Consider the following 20,535-nt stretch of genomic DNA (forward strand, 5'->3'; position numbering starts at 1 on the left):
CGAATTTAATTCTACGCAGAAAGGTAGATTTGCAGGCAACAACATCGATCCGCGTCGGTAGAGTTGACCAATTAACTAGCTTATTTCCGTGTATCAAACTCTGTGACTGTTTTGGTCAAAGCTAAGCAGAAAGAAAGAAAATAAATGAGAAAAAAATAGTAATTTAAAAGGTTTCACTAGTATACATTTTGAAATATCATGATAAATAAAAACTAAGGAGGGTCAGGCCAATACATTTGAAACAACAAGAGGAGAGAAACCCGAATCTCTTCAATCCAACTAGAATTATACGTTTTTTTTTTCTTTTTTTTTCTCAATGTATCCCCACAGTTGATAGCCATGAAACTAATGATTCGAAGCTCTGAGATAATGTTAAGTGGGTAGGCCTCTCCCAACAAATGCTTCTCCATACGCACCGTCCTGGAATCGAACTCTGGACTAAATGGTTAAGGAGCTCAATTATCTACCAATTGTGTTACACCTTGTTTTTTCTAAGTAATTAGAAGTCTGATTATCGCTCCTAAGCACAAATGAAAGAAAAACAAGCAAAACAAGGATGATTTAGAAAACTCCATTAAAGTCTAGTTCAAAATGTCTTACACATATTATTAACACCGCAAAAAAAACTTCCACATCAACCATAAATGGTTCTAGCTGTACACTATACAATGAGCCGAAGTCCACGCTGGCGTTTGACTTGATGATGATTCAACTTGTCTTGGTTTAATGTTGGAGGTGATTTCCCAACTGTTCCGAACATGCACCATTTAATGGACACTGGTATAGAATATAACTAGCTAGCTACTAGACGAAGCCTATATATAAAGCATAGTCATCATCCTGTAACAACATGCAAGATAAGCTGAGTGGATAACTAACGTGTCTTGAAATAAGCATTTCTTTTGGCCATTAATAGGCATGGCTACTTTCCATCATCAGAAATGGTTTTCAATGAGTGTTCTTGTTCTCTACATTGTTCTTCATTTGAGCGTGGTTGCACTTGGTGATGATCACAAGCTTGATCAAGCCAGGTTCGATGATTGTCGATTTGGACGTGGACCAGGCTGTAGGCGTGGTGGTTGGCCGGGTCGTCGTGGTGGGTTTGGAAGAGGAGGAGGAGGAGGACTTGGTGGGGGCGGTGGTGCTGGAGGCGGTTTTGGAAGAGGAGGAGGTGGTGGTCTTGGAGGTGGAACAGGTCATGGTGGAGGTTTGGGTGGCGGGGGTGGTTTAGGTGGTGGAGGAGGTCTTGGTGGAGGTGGCGGAGCTGGTGGGGGCGGTGGTGGTGGGTTAGGTGGTGGCTCAGGACAAGGTGGAGGGTTTGGAGCTGGGGGAGGTGTTGGTGGTGGAGCTGGAGGAGGTCTTGGTGGAGGTGGTGGCGGTGGAGCTGGAGGAGGCGGTGGTGGTGGATTAGGCGGTGGCTCAGGACATGGTGGAGGCTTTGGTGCTGGAGGTGGTGTTGGTGGAGGTGCAGGAGGGATAGGTGGTGGGGGTGGAGCTGGAGGAGGAGGTGGTGGTGGTGTAGGTGGAGGTTCTGGCCATGGAGGAGGATTTGGTGCAGGCGGCGGTGTAGGAGGTGGAGCTGGAGGAGTAGGTGCAGGAGGTGGAGGAGGAGGTGGCGGTGGTGGTGGAGGAGGAGGAGGAATAGGTGGAGGTTCAGGCCATGGTGGAGGATTTGGTGCAGGTGGTGGTGTAGGCGGTGGAGCTGGAGGAGTCGGTGGTGGAGGGGGAGGAGGAGGAGGTGGTGGTGGTGGTGGTGGTGGTGGAATAGGCGGAGGTTCAGGTCATGGTGGAGGATTTGGTGCAGGTGGTGGTGTAGGAAGTGGAGCCGGTGGAGGAATTGGTGGAGGAGGGGGAGCAGGAGGCGGTGGCGGCGGTGGAGTTGGTGGAGGTTCAGGCCACGGTGGAGGGTTTGGTGCAGGTGGTGGTGTAGGAAGTGGAAGTGGGGCAGGTATAGGTGGTGGTGCAGGGGGTGGTCGTGGTGGAGGTATAGGGATTGGCATTGGAATTGGAATTGGGGTTGGAGTTGGTTCTGGAGCTGGCCAAGGAACTGGTGTTGGTGTTGGTTCTGGTTCGGGAGGAGGAGGTGGGGGCAAACATTAAGCCCTCATGCATGGAGTTTATTTGGCTTTAGATGTAACTCAAAATGAGTCATTTTATTGTGTGATTATCAGAAAGTGTTGTATTGAATTTAAGGTTTATATTACAACAAGAAAGTCCTTTGTTAGTGACACTATCCCCCTCGGATGTATGGTCGCAATTTTTCTTTATATGGACATGGGTTTACTTGTCAAATGTTACTGATCATGTATATTGGGAGGATGGAACTATCTCCATTTGAGAAAACTGTAATAAATTACATAAATTATGTTTAACTATCTCCCCAATTCTGGTTTACTATGCATAATTGCATATAGAGTCAGTTAATTCACTTGTAGAATCCATCATATTACCATGAAGCAGAGAAACTAGAGTAATATAATATATAATACAATTTGGCATATGTGTGGCAAAATGTATTACTGTTTTTTTTTCTCTTACAGATTGATCATCTTCCATTGATTAGGCAATATATATGTGACATTGTGACACTTCCATTGACATTCATATGTAAGTGAAGTCGAACATGATTGCACTCTAGTACTGTATTTCATGTCTTCGATCGCTGTCAAATTTTCCAACAAAATCTTAAGATCACTTGGTTAATTATGTCTTCCATCTCATTCTCATGTCTTGAAAACTTTAGCAGAAGGGGATTTTGCATTTTATTTTATTATTTTAATGTGAACATCTTTCTTCTTGAAGTCCTTTATTCTATACTTTTTTACCTACACTTTCATATATAAACATTTTTTAGTACTCTGTTTTTTCAAACAATGTATCTTGCATTCAGCATCGCAGAGGATATTGTGATAAGTTAATAAACAGCAGCTCAGCGTTTCATGATATTAAATGGTAACACGTCGATAAATATTTTACTATATACTACTAGCTAGATAGTGAATTTTAGATAAGATTGTTGCATAAATGATTAAATGTTTACCTCCGGTTATCAGCTTGAGGTATAATCGAAAATCGTATGATTCATCAACTAGAATAGAATTAGAGAGGTCATAATCAATTAGCATGCATGATAACCTTAAGGTCTCTAATCTCTTACAGTATTCTCTTTTGTTAATTGGCTTTCTTTTATATTCGCATGCACCCAACCAATTTTAGCCAAAACTTTTATTTGCTTAGAAAATGAATATATTAGTGGTGAAAAATAGGGTGGACCTTTTTAAAATTGGTCTATCGGTACAATCAATTACTAATTAAGCACCATTGGATCTAAAATTTTAGAAATAATTTTTAAATAAATAGTTAAGATTGAAAGGATATTAAAAAGTAAAATTGTACCCTCTAAGAATCACCGTCACTCCCACCGCTCATTTTCTCTCTACCTACCTCCCACCTTTGCTTCCTTCTCTATAGTTGCAACTACTGTGCAACCTCAAGCGGGGCCCTATCGTCGCTTCATCACCTTCGACCCCAACCCCATGCCAAAATCACCCAACTACAAACCCGTTACAAAATCCATCACCAAATCGTAGCACCCCAAACCCATAAATCAAAAGAGACATCACCCCTTCTTTGGATAGAATCGGCGTGTGGAAGAAAGGGAAGTGAGATAGAAAGGAAAGGGAGATGGAGGCGATGGTGGTCGGTTGAAGCGGCGATCAAAGCTGCCTCCGATGCAAAACCTCCCATCAAACCCTTTGGTGTTGAACCACGATGTCGTCCCACTGTCGCGAAGCTTGGACACTGGTCGTCGACAACCACCACTAAGAATCCTACGACGTTGTAGCCTCCATCATCTGCATCACCTCTAGGAAATGTTTCACTTTTCTCTCGCACATCTTCTTGATTTTGGTTCTCTTTCTCAAACTTTGTACGTAGAACTTCTCTTCTCTCGTTTCCCTTCATAGGCCTCACCTTCACCCGGTCACCCCCACCACTCTCACTCTCACTCTCACTCTCTCTCTCCCTCTCCACCCGCTTATCTCACTGACCATAGCGCGTCAGCCACCATTGCTCCTCCATTTCTTTGCTCTCTCCGCTCGAAGAAAGCATTGTGAAGATATAGATCCACCATGGTCTTCACCTATATATTATTACTTTTCAAATATAGTACATTTTCACTTTACGTGTGTATTTGAAAGACAACACATACAGTATATATATATATATATATATATTATATATATATACATGATAATTAATTTTTCCTATATATTCGTAAGCCAATTTTAGTAATATATATTATAGTCAAAGAACATAGTCAACTAAAATTTAATAATATCAAGTCAAGTTTTTTTTTCGAAAAGGGAATCTATATATATGAAATAAAAGCTTGAGACCAACCTTCTCAAGTAGGTAAAAGAGTCTGACTATAAAAAACATAAGCAAAAAGAGAATAAATAAACAACAACAATGAGCAGACTATTGCTCAAATAACCCAAAGAAAACGGAAAGTGGATGAGCTCTGTTAACACTGGATTCAGCTAGATGATCCGCTATGGTATTGGCTTCCCTAAAAACATGAACAACCTCAACACAGTTCACCTCCCCCATCAGGACATTAATAATATTTAAGTCATTTCAAAGCTTCCATGGTTGATTGGATCTATTGTTTACCCAGTCAACCGCTAATGTCGAGTCACTTTTTATTAGAGTTTATAAATTATGCAATGTTCTGAAAACCGGATCGAACCGGCCGGTTGGACCGGGAACCGGCCATCTCACCGGTCCGGAGCCCTTCTAAAATTGGGAGTTATTAAACTGGACAAGAACCGTAAGAACCGGCGGTTTTGCGGTTTAACCGGTTGGTAAAAAATTGATTTTCCAAACAGATCTGCACTAATATCAAGCTGGCAGCCCTTGATTTCTGTATTGTGCCTATTAATATTAGTTATTTCCATAATAAAACTGTTAGCATTTATTACTTTTTTGAAATAGAACATTTATAACTCATTTTCAAAAGAGAAACATTCATTACTCACCCCTTTGATTGAGAAAACCAAAAAGAATTGAGAGATAAAAAACTGTACAGCTACTAAACATTTATTATTCATTTTCAAAAGATAAACATTTATTACTCACCCCTTTACTTATAGAAAATTGTACAGCTACTAAACACTTAACAAGCCTATTGTTCATTTCAAAAAAACAAGATTACTGTTAGATTTTTCAATAAATAAATGCAATGATTGAAAAAAAAAAGCAATGAAATATTTTGTAACGTAACTATGTAGTTTTTTTGAAACAAACAATGTAGTTTAAAAAAAACAACTAGGTGGCTAGCTCTCTAATCTCTATCATTTCATTTAAGGAAGGTTTTCTTTTTAAGTATAGTTTTAGAATTTAAATTCTCATATCTATAAACTCTATAAAGGAAGAGTTTTTGCAACCTTGGGGTAAATCTGTCAATCAACAAATAATTTCAAAGACTATGAAGCTTGACCATAGATATTTTGGTAAAAATGCATTTTATTTCACTTGGATTGAATCTCAGCCGTTGATTCCCAATAAGTTATTAGTCATGGATCAAATCTTGACCGTTGAAATCTTCCAGCAATCTTTATTTCCTTCTGTATTTCACTGGCGTTTTAGTTTCTCCGTTTTCATTCTTCCAACAATTTTAATCGCGTCGCACGTTTTCCCTTTTATGTCTTCCGTTTTCCTTCGATCGGTTGTCAAAGGAGCCATCTTTGTGGTGCCTCATCCATGGTCTCAAACACCTTGGCAGTCGTTTTGCAACCAGCAGCGTGAAGGAGATGGATCCAAGGGGATCTGCGGCTCTTCCGACAGCGGATTCAGGTTTTTGAACCCTAAGTTTTCATTGTAATCAACGAAAGATTGGTGTTTTTTCATTCCCTTCAAACTCGCAATTTTATTCCCTAATATGAACTTTGTGCTCAACTTCGAATTATTTACATCTTGAGTTAGGTTCTTATTTCCTAATATGATCTTTCCTCTTTTTTAGACGAGTCTGATGGGCTCAGTGCAGTGGCTAGGGTTGGAATCTCAGATGAACATCGGTGAATCCTTTGTGATCTTCATTGGAGTTTTTGGGTTTTCGGTGAGTACAAGTATTCAAACTTAATGATTTAATTTTTTTTTAGGAAACAAACCCATTGGATTATGCATTGAAGAAATTGACATGGGAAAACCATCTGCAGGAAGATGATATAGCCAAGGCATATCATGAATGTGTAAGAACCATGACTGAATTGGGGGGGAAATTCCTTGAACCTTTATTAAAACCTTGATGGGCATCAATCGCAAACTTAATCTTCTTTCCATTCAGTATAATCAAGTTAGTGTCTGTTTCTTTCTTTTAGACTTTGCTATTTCAGGTATTGTGTTGAAATTATCTCACTGCTACTAGATGCTATCGATCCAAGGTAACATGATTTCGCATAATTTACATATGAATCTTTACATAACTAAAAACCTGAAACGAAATAGTTGTCAGTGATTTCTCATTGTTTGTGCAGGAAGTTTCCTCAGGCTAAGAGATCGATGGTACAAACAACGAGGTGTGTTGTTTGGATTTTTTGTGAGAACATTGATCATGTACAATTAGATCTAAGCTAAGAGGTATTTTCTTCATCAGTTTGTGATTTGGTTATGACCACCTATGAAATCTGTTTCGCACGAAGGATACGACTTTTTTTCCGTGCTTAACAATAAATGTTGTGTTTTTTTGTTGTTGTCATTTGTCTGTAAATTAAATCTGCACATCTCCCTTTGGTTTCTGTCTTTGTTCACAGATTTTGGGGTTTAAAATGAGGGGAAGCTCCTTCGGGGTCCATGACCAGAGGTAAGCTGCATTTTCCCTCTGATATTTTAATTTAAAATTTTATTTCTGTTTGTTTTTCTAAGCATCAAATACACTGCTTTATTATGTTGGGACCTTTTACAAAGAAAACCACCAAGTAGTGAATGCAAAAACTGTCCTTAGAAACCTCAGTTCCCATGTTTTTTCTAAGTTTCTTTCGATTTCAATGTCTACACTCTTCAACAAAACGAATTCAACTAATGAGGCTTGGTAACATGCACTCTCTCTACTGTCTCTTGATTTAGTTTTTGCTTACCTTCTTTGCCCAACTTTTTGGGCTGCCTATGCCCAGAGATATATGACGTTGACTGTTTTTCCCTATTGGTCCTATTATAATTTCACACGCCATTTGTATTCAAGTCACTAACAAGGAGGAATTAAACATATTATATAACTTCTTATATACCAAGCAGGGTTACAAGGATGTTGATGCTGCTGCAACATATGGAGTAGAGCAGTCTGTAGGAGAAGCCATAGCAGAAGAACTTCAACTTTGACTAATTACATCCATAGATGACCTCTTTGTTCCTTCCAAAGTGTGAATTATTGACAACCATCCTGAACTCATTATCCTGCTATGCAGAAATCTCTAAGGTGATGATTACAAGTGCTTTAATTTGATTAACTAATTGGATTGATCCATCACTGGGCCATTGCTAATAAACAATGATCAGTCAAATACCCTATTGAAGTATTAGAGATCATGGAATTTGACATGCAGGGTGTGTGATAAAGCCAGAGACTTGGCCTCACCGTTGTTTTAGTCATATAAAAAATATTTCTCTGGATTACTTTCTTTCCATTTATGTTGTTAATGATATTTTTCTTTTCCTATTTCTACTTCTGTGTTCCTTTTTCACTATTCTTTGACGTTTTCGAAGTGAGGGCTGTGTTCCAAAGTTTTGATTATAGTTTCTTTATGTTCTCATAAATAGTTTTATTAGAGAAGCAAAGGAAGGCATACAATCCTCTTTCCCATTTCTTCTTCTCTGCACCTTTTTCTGCATTTTGACTTTGGCTCACTGATTTCTCCCACTTCTCTTTATTTGTGATTCATATCTATAATATATGTTTTTGATACCTTGAGGGCAACTTTGTCATTTAATAATTCACTGTGCACAACTCTCAAATTAAGCATGGGTATTTATTCCTCTTCCCCTTCCCCTTCCCCTTCCCCTCCCCCATTCAGCAGTCACACCTTTTCACAATGATCTTTGATAGTTTTCTTTATTCATTTCTTATATTTAAGTACCAATGTCTTACCTTTCTGTACTTTGTTTCCTTTATTTTTGTCATAACAATTTTTTGGTTTTACTTAGAAAAGTATATTTCTTTGCTATTGAAATAAGTCAAATAACATTAAAGTACGTTGTACTGATTTGCTAACTTCATCTTCTTTTCCAAATGCATTATTAATAGACTATGCTTTGATCGGTGATACAGAAGCTTGAAAACTTAGGCAGCTATAGAACTTAGTAGATTATGCAGTAAGAAGAGGCAGAATTTGGAAACTATGAAACCTTTGAAGCTGATCTGTGTGCTCTCTCCATCCTAGGGAATAACCTTTCAAAAAGGAGGTATTAGATTCATCTATTTTTTTATTTTGATTTCCATTTTCTATTATTGTGGTGGATGTATGTACTTTAGTATGAGATTTCGCTTGGTGAGGCTTTTAAGTTCTTCTACTATAATTTTGTGCAGAAGCCTCTCAATAAAAGTGAAGCAGTTGATGCTTCTAATTTGCTGGATAATAGTTTGGCTTTTGATCCAGCCCTTGATAAGATTGCTAGACATGAGGGTGCATCAGACATGTAGCTTAATCCGTTTTGTAATTTGATATTTGATTTCCAATGGGTAGTAGTGTTTGTATTATGAAACTGTACCATGAAATTTGCAGTTTTTCCCCCTTTTACGGATTATTAGCTACACAACTCTGATGTGGGGAGAACGAATAATAGGTTGCGGGAAAGTAAAAGCTGATTAGCTCAATAGTCAATAGTATACAATATAAGATCTATAGTCGGTTTGCCGGTCTTTTATTATGTAACATTTGTCATGTATTTTATTGTCTTCTTAAGCTAAGACTATAAGACTTAAATGTGACATTTTTATTCCGTCTTGAATAGTGTTTCGTGTTAGTTGCTTGCCCCATGCAGAAAAATTTATCCCAAATTTCCCTACAAGTATGTTAGCATTCCTGGAGTAATTGCTACTTTCGTGTATATTATGGAACATGAATCTGGACCAACGGATTTTTGGGGAAAGCTCCTTGAATACACGTACTTGGCTGATAGGTTGATCACTGAATATGTGCTCTTTCTTATTTAGGTTGTCATCACTTCTCATTTCATGGCCAGATGAAGAGTGTGATGGATATCTTAAAAATCACAAAGGAATGAAATTAACTATTTTAAATCTAATTTTCTTGGTTCCTATATTAATATCCAGATTCCGTATCTCATAAGCACAAACAATTTTAATTTATGGCTTTAATATGATTGATCTACCTTAATCAATCACAATCCATAAAACAGAACAAGAATGGACGAAAGATTAGGGATGAAATTATGAGTAGAACAAACACAAGGGACAAATCCAAATGTATAAATTCTTAAAAATGACATAATTTATCTGGCGTATAGTACATAGGTTTAGTTTCTTGGTTCCAATGTGTATGTGCTCAATTAAGTAGCATAATAATAATTTTGTTTGGCGCTTAAAAAAAATTAACAATTGTCAAGTAAAATAGCTAAAGGCTATGTAACAGTAACACCATTAAGATTGTTCGAAAAATATTACAAAAAATTGTAACTGCTATAAATTAATGTCCAAATGATTTCATTAAAAAAAAATTTGAAAAAATGATTTCATTAATTAAAACATAGGGAAGTTATAGCAGAGTCATAGAATCCCAATAGGATTTTAGTGAAGATTACAATTGAACAATAAAGGTACATAAATTACTAAATTAATATTTTTAAGAAATATTGTTACGGGAGTTACAAAGGGATGGAATCCCAAGGGGATTTTAGTGAAGGTTGCAATTGAATATTAAACACCATTAGAATGCCAATGGGATTTTAGGGAAGCTTGCAATTGAATATTAAACACAATTAAGCCTATTAAAAATGAAACTGATGTCAATTAACCACCCAGTACACAACTTAAAAAAAACTTAAAAGAAAAATAAGAATGATCCACCTTCCTAGGAAAAATAGATTGAAAAAAAAATATATTAACTGTATGTTGCAATTTTTTTAAAACATAAATTTAGAAGTTAATGGTTATTTAAATTTCATTATGTGATAAATTAGTGTTCTTTGAAGTTAGAATCCACACTCTTGAGCTCTATATATAGGTACAATAGTATGTGCATAGACATCAAAACAAAAGCTAATATTTTGTCATGACTAACTCCATGGGTTCATATTCTGTCATGTCTCACTCTGTTCCTCCCTTTGCATTTGCGGTTTTGCACACTAAGTCACAGGTAATGGTCCATTGTGTTTCTCTATTGTTTTACTCTCTCTTATATGTTTTCATTTTGACTCTTATATACTTGATTCAGCACTACGGTAAGATTGATGAATATGTGGTGCAATATTTACAACTCTCGGATGATGGAGATTTGCTCCTTACTGGCCCATTGGGTGTTACCAAAGAGGTTTCCTTTACTGTGGTAGGCAACAAGGCTTACCTAATTCTTGGATGGTGTGAGCTTCGCCAATTTTACAAGAAATTGTTGGTTCCTTTTGAAACATGTGAACAACTATAATTTTCACTTTTCAATTTTTTATGCAACATTTGTTGGCATGTGAGAAATGGGCAAATATGTTTTGGAAGGAAAGATTATATCGAGAATAAATGCTGGAGAAATGGTGACCATACCAAGATTAACATTAACCGCATCAGATAGGAGAATTCCTTTCAAATTTCAAAGGAGACAATTCCCTATAGAACTTTCTTTTGCCATGACAATAAACAAAAGTCAAGGATAGTCTCAAAAAAGGGTGGGGTTATATTTGTCAAAACCGGTGTTTTCTCATGGTCAGTTATACGTAGCGCTCTCTAGAGTCACCCATTGTAAAGAATTAAAAATCCTCATTTGCGATGGAGATAACAATAATTCTCATAGTACTTTAAATGTAGTTTACAAATAAGTATTTCGCAACGTAATGTGAAAGAGACATTTTTCCGGAAAAATAGGAAATAATACACTCTCAGTTTTATTCTTAATGAAATAATGGCAATTGCAAAAAATAAACCACATATTCTTAGCTCATCAATATTACTTCAACTAGCTGAGATAAACTAATCAATAAAGACAAAAATAATATTAATCTACTATTTAAAACAACAAGTCAAAAGATAAAAACAAAGTAACACAAAAAACAGAAACAAAAATTTAATAAAAAGAAAAGATAAGAATTCATAGTCTAATTTTTTTAAAATATTTTAATCAATAAAATATATTTAAATAAAAACATATTTAACAAAAAAACACACAAAAAATTCAAAAATGAATATCCCCGTGCATCGCACGGGTAAAACGTACTAGTTTAATATAAAATGTTTATAATTAGTGTTATATATAGTATAAATTATATTTTTAATAGTATAAATAATTAATATTTATTTTTAAATATTATTTAAATACTACTGGTTGGACCCCGGTTCGACCTCGGTTGAACTTTTAAACCATAAACCAGTACATTCACCGGTTCAGTGACCGGTCCGGTTTTCAGAACATTGAAATTATGTAAGTTTCGTACAATCACTCAAATATCAAACCACCAGTTTGACATATATATAATAATTAAAATTGAATTTAAAAATATTAGAAATAATAAATGTAGAAATATGATTGTGTGCAGGTGTAAATTTTAAGCCTCCGTTGTTTGATTGCCAAATCAAATATGGCAAGTCATTTCTGCTATTTTTTTATTTTTTTACCTCAAAAGATAGATATTATTGAATAGGTGAATTTTATGAGAAAAAACCCTCTCACAAATAGGAAAAATTAATAAAACTCAAGCAAATAAAACCACTCCAAAGACCACACTTAGGAAACGTGTTTCGTTAAAACTTTTATAGGAAAAACTCATTGGGATAAAAACCTAAAGAATAAAAAAGAATACAATATCTCCTAGAATTGCCTTTGAGTCACCTTAGGCATAAAAAGAAACCAATACAATAATACAAATCCCAAATGAGAGAAGTTTGTAAAAGAATCTAAAATTAATTTTTTTTCTCATAACATTATCTTCGTACCGTGGTGGGTTGGTTCATGCAAAAACTCACTTTGTACTTTTTTCTCTTATCACCCAATTTTATTCGGCTTATTTTATTCTTAATTTTCTTCAAAAAAAAATATATTTGATTCTTAATTTTAATTTTCAAAAATAGTTGATAGTTCGTTAAGTTTGAAAAAAACAATTGAAAATTGAAAAAATTATGTGGTTTTTTTTGTTTCCCTTGTGAATTATTTTGATCCTTTTAAAAAAAGTTATTTTGTGTATGTTGTGGGCCCATAAATTTGGGCCATTAATTTTAAGTTAGGGTTACAGCCAACTCCTTATAAATAGGACATATTTTCTCTTCTCATTCACATGAACTTCTCTTTTACTTTCTCATTTAGTCACCCCAATTCCTTCATCCACTGTGACAACATAGCTCATAGCTAAGAACCTCTGCCTTCACATCACCAAACCTTCTTTGGATCCTGCCCCTTCATAAATTGATAAGCTTCTCCTTTTCTTTTCCTAATTAATTCATGTTCTTATTTGATGGTTTTTATTGTTATTAGTTTCATCTAATTTGGTGTTAGCTTGGATTGGTTTAGTATGTTTTGGTTCACATGTTTTATTTTTATTTACCATTGATCTGATGTGATCTAATGACAAGTTGTTAGTGATAATTTTGATGGTTCGCATCACCAAACCTTCTTCTTCACCGGATCCTGCCCCTTCATAACATGATAAGCTTCTCCTTTTCTTTTCTTGATTAATTCAAGTTCTCATTTGTTGGTTTTATTATTATTATTAGTTTCATCTAATTTGTTGTTAACTTCAATCGGTTCAACATGTTTTGTTTCACATGTTTTTTTTATTTGCAATTTATCTAATGCGATCTAGTAACGGGTTGGAAGTTATAATTTTGATGGTTTGTATGATGTTGATGATCAAGATGCAGGTGTTGACTAACCATGATAAATTAAGGAGCTTGTAGTGTATGGCTTTGTGAAATTCTACAATGTGTCTTACAATTGTAATTATTGACATGCTTGGTAGAGGTGACTTTCATTTTGTTTTTTCTTAAAAGTTTTAGTTTGTCCAGTGAGAGTCCTCATCTCGGAAGACAAGTCTTAGTAAGGGGTTTGACGCGAAGAAAAATCATCTCAAGTTCTAGTTTCATAATTGAAGAACACAATTGAAGATTTGAAGGTAAATTGGAATATATTAGTATTCTGTCACTTGTTTGTTGATTCATTAAATAAATTTATTCTCATGAACCAAGGCAGTCTAGAGTGTTGTAGGAAGATGCATCTTCTGAATGAAAAAGATAAGCTGCAAACTAAGAACAATGTGATGAAGGAAGCTATGACAAAAGAAACATGTTACAATTATGGTGGCTTGATCATTTCTGGTCAAATTTGTTTGATGGTGAACAGTTTATGGATTGGGAATACCGACTAAAAGATGAATTGAATCATATATATAGGTGCCAAAGCATCGGTTAGTTCCACGACAATTCTATCATTGGAAGAAATGTGGTTGGTGGTTAAGCAATTTTAGCATGCCTTTGCCAACGAGGCTTGATTGGGATATGGAGTTTTGAGAACTCCACCACCAACACTTTCTGGGATTAGATCACCAATGAGATTGGTGATGGGTAATGAAGTCACTTAAATAGATATGTGCTTCTAGAACTTACATTAGCCGCTAGATAGCAGTTTTTAGATTAAGAGTCCAGGGAATGAAGTATTGAACCATGAGATCAATCCAAACACTGTTGGTTATGTACTAAACCTACAAGAGAAATTAATCAATATTGTGGCCCTCATAAAGATATTGATGGGCACCATGTAATATCCAACTTCTTATATTTTTTTTTCTTGTGACGATATTTTTTTGTCTAAAATAAGAGTGAAATTTATGTACCTAATGAATCATTTTCATCAATAGGATCGATAGTCACAAATGTTCCCAATATCGGTGATTAGCAAGAGTTGCAATCAAGGATGTGATATTTACTAGCATGAATGGATTTACAATTGGAGCTCTCGTAATTAATGGTATGTTTCTATTCATGTTCTATATTTGATAAGTTTACTATATTTTTTGGAACTTAATAGGATTAGTTTACTATATTTTTTGGAACTCTTTTTTCTTCTCTAGGGTTTTTTTTCTCTAGGTTTTTCCTATGAAGGTTTTAATGAGGCTCATCTCAATGTACTGGGCACTTTCGAGGTTGGCATATGACATGTTTTTTTGTATTTGGTTTGGTTTTGACCCATTTCATGACAGGGCTTGTTCTCATGTTCTTTTAATCATTCAATAATATATTTTATTTACGAAAAAAAATAGTGAAAAGAAGTTTAATAATATTTAAATTTCCCAAAAGTAATAATTCAGTTTTACATATTTATAATTATTATTATGATTAAAAGTAAATTTGACTTTACATATACATTAATAACAATATTAATTAGTTATTAAAAACATTTGATGTTATTCATTATATTATTATAGTTTTTTCATAATATTTATATATTAAATATAGAATTTAATAAATTTTCAAGTCTAATTTACTTTTTCATAAACAATTAAAACTTAAATAATAATAATCATAACGATAATAATAATAATTTAAAAACATCAATATTAATTAGTTATCAATAACATTTAATTTTATTAATTATTAATCTTATAAAAATTCAGTTTTTCATTAAAAATTCATATTATTATAAAAAATTTAAATAATAAGTAATTTTGACTTTATATATACATTAATAACAATATTAATTAGTTATTAATGACATTTGATGCTATTCGTTATATTAAAGTTTTAAATAATAAGTAAATTTGACTTTACATATACATTAATAACAATATTAATTAGTTATTAATAACATTTGATGTTGAGTAATTCACTATATTAATAGTTAATTGTAAAAAAATCAGTTTCTCATAGTTTAAAATTATTATTATTACTATTATTATTATTAGTTAAGTTTTAATCTTTTATGGAAAAGCAAATTGGGCTTGAAAAATTATTAAACTATATATTTAATACATAAATATTATAAAAATATTATATTATATTATATATAAAAAAATAAGTAAAGTTGACTTGAAAATTTATTAAAATCTATATTTAGTGTATAATGTTCAAATATTGAAAAGAAACATAAGAAAATAAATAGCAAAGTTGACTTATCCTCCACATTAATAAAATATTAGTTAGTTATTAATAATTTATTATTATTCATTATATTAATTATTAATTGTAAATCTTTTTTTCTCATTATGAATGACAACTTGAGAAAGAGATTAAAAATAATATCGATAATAATGAGTAAAAGTAAAACTGAATTTATCTTCACAATAATAACAAATTTAGTTAGATATTAATAAAATTATTTATTATATGAAATACAATTTTCAACCTTTTTAATTTGTCATATATTTTTTTCTTGATGAAATGGGTACCAAAGTCTCAATTTCTCATATTAATAAATAAATAAGAAGACATTAATTTTTTTAAGTTAAACAAGACATTAAATTTTAACATAATCTGTTTAGAATACTTTTCTTGAATATTTTTTTTGGTACATCTTATCTTGAATATTAATTAATATGAATTATATATATATAATTATAATAATAATAATAATAAGTCTAACATTTAATATTGCTTGACTTATCTAAATCACAAATAAGCTATTTGTATTATTAAATTTTAGTATAAAATCTATCAATTGAAATCATCATGATTACTATTATATTTTATTTTAATGTTAAAAAAAATATTTGATGATAAATATTAAATGTTTTAAAATTTTATATCACTAATTTTTAATATTTTTATTCAAGATACTGTTAATAATTAAAAATAAGGTAGAAAATAATATTTAAAATCATTAAAGGCATTTAAAGTTTTTAATTAATGGTCGTGTTTCAAAATCTTTTAAATGCCTTTAATGATATTTATTATTATTGTGTAGCCTCTCATTAATTATTAACAGTATAATGAATAAAAATATTATGAATTAATGAAATGACATTTTAAATCATTCAAAAGTTATTATTGAATAAAAAAAATATTTTTTAAATATTCAAATAAAATTAATCATTAATTAATTTTTTAATCACATCTACCCTCTATGGAGACAATTCTATAAGAGTCGGATAGGGTAAATGGCAAAACTCTTTGTAAGAATGCGTCTCCTAAGTATTGAACTTTCAACTTCAGGTGTTAAAACAACCACTCTCAATAATATAGGGTGTGACCCACAAGTGTTACGGTGGTTCACATCACGCATAACACATAGTGCCCATTTATAAATACGTACCGTCTCTTCCCACCATTTCAGTAACCGAAGTGGGGAAAGAGTGAGTGAGTGTTTTCATACAAAAAACAGTGTCTTATAAGATTTCTCTTATTAATATAGAGTGTGGACCACAAATGTTACGGTGGTTCACATCACGCAGAACACACAGGTTAGTACTCGGTTGTACAAATCGTCTCATGCTTCCTTGTGGTGGAAGGATATCCCGTCAGTATACTCGATTGTTGGGGGGGTTTTGGATATGTTTGTTGCATAAATGTTTACCTCCTGTTATCAGCTTGATGTAGAATCGAAAATCGCACCACTGTCTAGAATCGATAAATCGCACCACCATTATCCGAAGTGATAGCTCAAGTAGTTGAAAATATTTACTAGATACTACCCCCTCCTCCCGTTCTAGAAAATTTGTAGTTTAAGGTTGGGGCACAAGGAGTAAGAAAACAATAATTGATAATACAATTTGACTATATTGCCCTTATTTATGATGTTCTATTTCTAAGGATAGTGGTAACTATATCAAGAATTGCAGTAAACATAGTGGATAGAGAAAATTTAACAAATAAGGGTATATAAGGAAAAAATGGGGAAAAATGTATTGACATCCTAAAACAACAAACTATTTGGAATATTGAAATCATACACAAAACTACAAACTTTTTGGAATGGAGGGAGTAGAATTTTAGATATCATTGTTTCATAAATGTTTACCTCCAGTTTCAGCTTGAGGTAGAATAGAAAATCACACCACTATCTAGAATCGATAAATCGCACCACCACTGCGGTGAAGTGATAGCTCAAGTAGTTGAAAATAGTTGATTGTTTGTTAAGTTTAAAAAAAAAATTGAAAAAATTATGTGGTTCTTGTTTCCCTTCCTTGTGAATTATTTTGATATTTTTTTTGAAAAAAGATTTATTTTGTGTATGTTGTGGGCCCATTAATTTTAAGTTAGGGTTACATCTAACTCCTTATAAATATGACACATTTTCTCGTCTCATTCATATGAACTTCCTTCTTACTTTCTCATTTTAGTCACCCCTATTTCTTCATCCACTATGGCGGCATACCTCATAGACCAGAACTCTGCCTTCGCATCATTAAACATTTTTCTTCATCGGATCTCGCCCCTTCATAAAATGATAAGCTTCTCATTTTATTTCTTGATTAATTCATGTTCTCATTTGCTCCTTTGATTATTTTAAGTTTCATCTAATTTGTTGTTAGCTTGAATTGGTTTAGTATATTTTGTTTTACATGTTTTCTTTTTTATTTACCATTGATCTGATGCGATCTAGTAACCGGCTGGAAGTGATAATTTTGATGGTTCACATCACCCAACCTTCTAATTCACTGGATCCTACCCCTTCATAAAATGACAAGCTTTTCCTTTTCTTTTCCCGATTAATTCATGTTCTCATTTGCTGGTTTTATTGTTATCAGTTTCATCTAAATTGTTGTTAGCTTGAATATAATTGGTTTGACGTGTTTTGTTTCATAATTGTTTTTGTTTACGATTGACCTAATGCGATCTAGTAACAAGTTGGAAGTGATAATTTTGATGGTTCGCGTCACCAAACCTTATTCTTCACCAGATCATGCCCCTTCATAAAATGATAAGCTTATCCTTTTCTTTCCCCGATTATTCATGTTCTCATTTGCTGGTTTTATTATTATTAGTTTCATCTAATTTGTTATTAGCTTGAATAGGTTAAGCATGTTTTGTTTAACATGTTTTCTTTTTTTATTTAACATTGATCTGATGCGATATAGTAACCGGTTGGAAGTGATAACTTTGATAGTTCACATCACCAAACCTTCTTCTTCACCGGATCCTAACCCTTCATAAAATGATAAGCTTCTCCTTTTCTTTTCCAGATTAATTCATGTTCTCATTTGTTGGTTTTATTATTATTAGTTTCATCTAATTTATTGTTAGCTTGAATTGGTTTAGCATGTTTTGTTTCACATGTTTTTTGTTTATATTTACCATTGATCTGATGCGATCAAGTAACAGGTTGGAAGTGATAATTTTGATGGTTTGTTTGGTGAGGATGATCAAGATGCAGGTGTTGACCAACCACGACAACTTAAGGAGCTTGGAGTGTATCACTTTTTGAAATTATACAATGTGTTTTACAATTGTGATTGACATGATAGGGGTGATTTTCATTTTGATTTTTCATAAAATTTTTAGTTTGTCCGGTGAGAGTCCTCATCCCGGAAGACAAGTCTTAGTAGGGGGCTTGACGTGAAGAAAAATCATCTCAAGTTTATGTTTCAGAATAGAAGAACATAGTTTGAGGTAAATCAGGATATATTAGTATTCAGTCACTTGTTTTTTTATTCATTAAATAAATTTATTCCCTTGAACCAAGGTAGTCTAAAGTGTTGTAGGAACATGCATCTTATGAAAGAAAATGAGAAGCTCCAAAATGAAAACAATGTAATGAAGTAAGCTATGGTAAAAGAAAAATGTTACAATTATGGTGGCTTGACTATTTCTAGTGAAATTTGTCTAGTGGTGAACAATTTACGAATTGAGAATACTGGACTAAAAGATGAATTTAATCATATAGGTTCCATAGCATCGGTTAGTCCCATGGAAACTCTTTCAACCCAAATTCTACCATTGGAAGGAAGTCAAGGAACGGGGTTGTAGGTTAAGTAATTTTAGTATGCCTTTGCCAACGAGGCTTGATGGAGATATGAAGTTTTGAGAACTCCACCACCTACACTTTATGGGATCAGATCACCAATGAGATTGATGATGGGTAATGAAGTCACTTTAGAGAGATATGTGCTTATGGAACATGCATTAGCCACTAGATATGAATTTTTAGATTAAGAGTTTGGGGAATGAAGTATTAAACCGTGATGATTATGCAAGTTTTTTTTTATATCAATCCAAATATTGTTGGTTATGTAACTAAACCTACATGAGAAATTGGGGTAGTGATAGTAAATAATTTGGCCCTCATGAAGACATTGATGGGCACCATGTAATATCCAACTTCTTATATTCTTTTTCCTATGGCGATATATTTTGCCTCGAGTAAGAGTGAAATTTATTTACATAATAAATCATTTTCATTAATAGGATTGATGATCACAAATGTTTCCATTAGTGATTGCAAGAGCTGTCATCGTGGATGTGATATTTACTAGCATGAATGAATCCAGAATTGGAGCTTTGGTAATGGTATGTTTATATTCATATTTTATGTTTGATAAACTTAGTATTAATAGGATTAGTTAGTGATTTTCATATGCATGGTGAGGTTAAATATATAAGAAAACATATTTTAAAAATTTTAAATAACACTATATATTCTATTCTATTTACAATTTAAACATAATATAACTAATGATATAACTTATAAGGGATCACAATTAAATAATTAAAATTGTCATTAATGTAAATCCTAAGAAAATTCTACTAATATAATATATATATATATAGACAGGGTAACCAATTAATTTATACTTTCCTAAGTAAATTTTACTAATATATATAGTCAAATAATATTTAAATTTCCCAAGTAATAATTCAGTTTTTCATATTTAAAAATTCTTATTATTCTTAAAATTTTAAATAATAAGTAAAATTGACTTTACCTATACATTATTACAAATATTAATTAGTTATTAATAACATAGGATGCTATTCATTATATTATTATTATATATTATATATATATATTAAATATAGAATTTAAATATTTTTTCAAGTCAAACTTACTTTTTCATAAATATTAAAATTAAATGATAATAATAATAATAATAATAATTTTAGAACATAAATACGAATTATTTATCAATAAAATTTAATGTTACGAATTATATCAATTATTAATCCTATAAAAATTTAGTTTTTCATCTTAATTTTTTTCTTATAATTAAAATTTTAAATAATAAGTAAATTTGACTTTACATATACATTAGTATTATTAGTAATTAGTTATTAATAACATTTGATGCTATTCATTATATTAATAGTTAATTTAAAAGAAAAACAGTTTCTCATATTTTAAAATTATTATTATTTAAGTTTAATTATTTATGAAAAAGTAAATTGGACTTAAAAAA

The 20,535-nt window shown here is 32.5% G+C and overlaps 1 protein-coding gene across 1 annotated transcript; it reads left to right on the top strand.

The window, feature by feature from the left end:
* Window positions 1–918: 918 nt before the first annotated feature.
* LOC130744960 (glycine-rich cell wall structural protein 1-like) lies at window positions 919–2,100 on the top strand. The gene is made up of 3 exons (XM_057597116.1): window positions 919–1,369; window positions 1,472–1,600; window positions 1,682–2,100. The coding sequence occupies exons 1-3, from the start codon at window positions 919–921 to the stop codon at window positions 2,098–2,100; spliced, it is 999 nt and encodes a 332-aa protein (XP_057453099.1).
* The last annotated feature ends 18,435 nt before the right edge of the window (window positions 2,101–20,535 follow it).

Source organism: Lotus japonicus, chromosome 3, assembly GCF_012489685.1.
Source record: "Lotus japonicus ecotype B-129 chromosome 3, LjGifu_v1.2".
In the NCBI taxonomy this organism is placed as follows: domain Eukaryota; kingdom Viridiplantae; phylum Streptophyta; class Magnoliopsida; order Fabales; family Fabaceae; genus Lotus; species Lotus japonicus.

Excerpts from the sequence above, each read along its gene's own strand:
- LOC130744960 (XM_057597116.1), top strand. The coding sequence starts at position 919 with ATGGCTACTTTCCATCATCAGAAATGGTTTTCAATGAGTGTTCTTGTT. Across the intron at positions 1,370-1,471 it reads TGGAGGAGGTCTTGGTGGAG|GAGGGATAGGTGGTGGGGGT; the intron begins GTGGTGGCGGTG and ends GTGGAGGTGCAG. Across the intron at positions 1,601-1,681 it reads TGGAGGAGTAGGTGCAGGAG|GTGGTGGTGTAGGCGGTGGA; the intron begins GTGGAGGAGGAG and ends GATTTGGTGCAG.